This window comes from Drosophila simulans, chromosome 2L (genome assembly GCF_016746395.2).
Source record: "Drosophila simulans strain w501 chromosome 2L, Prin_Dsim_3.1, whole genome shotgun sequence".
Lineage (NCBI taxonomy): Eukaryota > Metazoa > Arthropoda > Insecta > Diptera > Drosophilidae > Drosophila > Drosophila simulans.
In genome coordinates, this window is record NC_052520.2 from 10,799,762 (window position 1) to 10,803,291 (window position 3,530).

The 3,530-nt window shown below is 42.8% G+C and overlaps 1 protein-coding gene across 1 annotated transcript; it reads right to left on the bottom strand.

Annotated features, from left to right (window-relative positions):
- Positions 1 to 1,875: 1,875 nt before the first annotated feature.
- On the bottom strand, positions 1,876 to 2,905 carry LOC6731907 (uncharacterized protein T02E1.7). The gene is made up of 2 exons (XM_002079006.4): positions 2,323 to 2,905; positions 1,876 to 2,266 (listed from the first exon to the last, which is right to left on the bottom strand). The coding sequence occupies exons 1-2, from the start codon at positions 2,866 to 2,868 to the stop codon at positions 1,946 to 1,948; spliced, it is 867 nt and encodes a 288-aa protein (XP_002079042.2). The 5' UTR covers positions 2,869 to 2,905; the 3' UTR covers positions 1,876 to 1,945.
- Between the last annotated feature and the right edge of the window lie 625 nt (positions 2,906 to 3,530).

Sequence of the window (3,530 nt, forward strand, 5' to 3'; positions counted from 1 at the left end):
AATGGCAGAGTTAAGCTCTTTTCCCCTTACATTCAATTATTGAAAGGTATTATTTTAGTTTGCTATAAGAAAAGCTGTAGGAATTTTAAGAGCCTATACCAACTTTTGAATCCCTCAATAAACAATATAATCCAATATATATTAGAGAACGTACATAGATTGTGACCTACCTGAATATTCTCGCTTACGCCTCTTGTTAGCCTAAGTTGGCCAAATTAATTATACACATTTATTTGGCCAACTTCCTTCCAGCGACGAACGCTCTATTTGAGTAAAGTGTTATTTAAGCAGAAGCCATTCATTCAGCTGCAGATCGTCCTGTATCTTCTGCCCTAAATCTGAATCCGACCCAGGTAAATAAACTTAAATGCTTTCACTCCTGTTTGGCCAAAGAGTTCAGATTCAGTCTGCCGCCATGAATGCACCAGATGCACACATTTCCAGATTTTTGTGTATATTTTACTTATGCAAATGGCATGCGACTCACAGGACAGTGCTCACTTTGGGCCAACACACACACACCACACTCACACATACACATACAGGTGAGCCTTTAGTGGCGCTGTTTTAATTAAACCAGATTCTGTATTCCTCGTTGTTGCAGTGGATATTCTAATGCCCCGTGATGCGACCGATGTGATGTCGCCATCACATATTTCGTCCTTTTTTATTATTTTATTAATCTCCGCAGTGAAAATAGTGATGTTTTTCGGTCAGGAAGTATACTTATAGTATTAGTGCGAATACGGATCATTTAAAAATCTAGTTAAGTGTGGTTAATATTTTGTGACATCAAAGAACCTTAAATTCCTGACAGTACAGAAAGCGCTTAAACACTCGGTTGCAACAGCTTAAAAGCCAAAAAGAACTATTGAGAAAGGATATTTAAGGATAACTTCAGCTGCCACTGCAAATCTGTCAGACGCCCCTTTCCGCCGCTCTATTCACGGCGTTGCCCAGTGTACAGTGTTACACCCTTTTATTGTCGGATTCAGATTATCCGCTTTTCTCGGAACCGGCCGCTTACTTGTTTATTGTACTGTCAATTACTTTTAAGGTTCGGATCTTAACGGCGAGAACGCAACTGCTTTCCAATTAAGAGTAACGCATTGCGGGTAAGTAAAAATAAAGTGAAACGATAGCAAAGGATGGGAGGATGGGTACCCCATTTTCTGGCCTGGTCAAACTGGTGGTGGGGATGCATACACATGTCGTTGGAAGCTCCTCGGGAGACTGTCCCTGCCATCCAGCAAGCGCTTATGCAAATGGATTTTCAGCCAAGAGCGAAGGTCACTGCGTCCTTTGCGGTTCTCGAATGCATGCCTGGTTGGCATCTCACCCCGCTCCGGTGATCCGCTTCCAGAAACTCATTAACGGCAGTGTTGCCTTTTAAGTCGGCTCCTGGCTCCCGGCTTCTGGCCCTCGACTCCTTGGCCCTTGATGGCCGGGCCAAAGTCACAATAATTAAGTGAAGACGTTTGCGACAGGGATTAAAGTAATGGAACGTTTTTTACTGCCGAAAAGGGTCCTTGTGCATTTACTTAATCCGCTCAGGTCCCTAGTAGTAACCGGCTCCAACTGAACGCCAGTTGTGTGCAGGGTATCTTTACTTCGGTGCTCGAGGGTGCCATTGAATCGCATTTTCTTGCTGCCTTTTTCACATTTAAGAATTTTACGGCATTATATGTATGTACCCTTGTTAGTTTGCAGCGGGAAAAAAGCTTTGAGTGGATGGGAAAGCCGCTTAAACGCAACTCGAGACTTTTTAATAATTTACGTCGACTGAGGCGCGAATCAAAGAGCATTTGGAGTGGCCCCTCCGTTGCCAAGGGGCAGGTGTACACAAATAGAGATACAAAATAAAAAAAGATAGCATTAGACGCTGGGAGAGTGTTTCCCATTAAAGTTTATGCAAATCCCTTAAATGTCGAATGGATAAGGATTACTAGGCCGACGTCTGCGTCTTAATGATCCGGTAGTTGCCTTTTTTCTCCCATTTCTCGCCACTTCTCTTCCGGTATCCATCCACTGACCACCTGCCTCCACCCAGCTCCGAGAGCATCAGGAATCCGCCAATTTTGCAGAACAACAGGGAGAAGTATTGTATAGATAGAAGCGTATCGTTCCAGCCCCACAACATGCTCCAATGATTGCTGAACACATCGTGGTATAGCAGGGCAACCACCGTCAGATAGGCAAACAGTTTGCAATGGAAGCCAAGCCAAATGAAAACCAAAAGGCCAAATGACACGATGCTGAAAAGGGTCTGGAAAATTATGAAGAATTAATTAACCATTTATAATAGGTAATTGTGCAACTTACCTCCAAGCCCTCGTCTATCCAAATGATGTACAAGCTGGACAGGCAGAGCCTTCCTCCGAGCAATAAAATATTATACTTCGTCTGGAACCAGTCCATCTGATCCCTCAGATTGATTTTGGCCGCCATCAGCAGCAGCAGGGAGCCCACATCCAGGCTGTCGTTGAAGAGGAAGTAGAAGAACATGGTCCATATCGAGAAGAACAGCCGGTGGACAACTCTTCCGATGAGCAGCAGGGTCACTCCGCTCGCCTCCTTTCGTGTGCAGAGAATAAGAAAGATGGCGCCAATGGTCAGCAGGACATCAAAGCATGTGTAGAAGTGCCCGAAGCACTCGTTCACGTCCATCACAATCGCTCTTTCCCTGCCCACAAGTGGTGTGTGGACCACTGAATAGAAGACCTCCATAAAGTAGTACGACATCACCAAGAACGGCATATACTTCAGAACAATGGGCCTGAACTCGCGCCTAAGAGTATTGATTGTTTTCGATACCATGTTGAATTCGCTTTTAGATCTAAATTTGAAAGTATCACCCCTCTCGAACATAAATGAATTTTTTATGCACAGCTATCTTTGTTATTTGATTTAGTTGCCTAGATCTTGATCAAAAATATATATTGATATATTATCAAAAATATATATACTTGATATCTTCATACTACCTAGCATACTCTTCTAAAAAGCGATAAAAACAATGAAACACGAACATTGCTTTATGTAGCATCTATTATATATTACCTGAACCATTTTGCATAATAAGTATAGGTAAAATTGTTTGAATAATAATAATAGCATAATTTCATCTGTCTTGTAAGCAATAATACCTTATCCTTTCTTGGACAGTCTTATCCTTTGCCGAACCTCCCCTTTTTAATTAGCTCGTCATTATTAGTAAGCCCCAAATATCTCGGAGGCGTAATATTCGCAGGTTTTGGCCCTTAGAGGAATCTTTTCGTGTGATGAGGGGCGAACATTCAATTTCGTGCCGCGCCTAATTGTCAGTAATTGTTGGCGATGCCATTGGCAGACCGCAGGGTTATATTAGTTAATTGGCCGCCAGAAGGTAGAGTGTCTTTCCTTGAGAATCGGGCCAGGAAAATACTTGTGAACGACTTGTGGCTATCAGACGACTTCCAGGAATTCAAAGCTTCAAAGATTGAAGACTTTAGTCGAGGGTACGGGTGTGGGGATAAAGATTACTTTCTCAT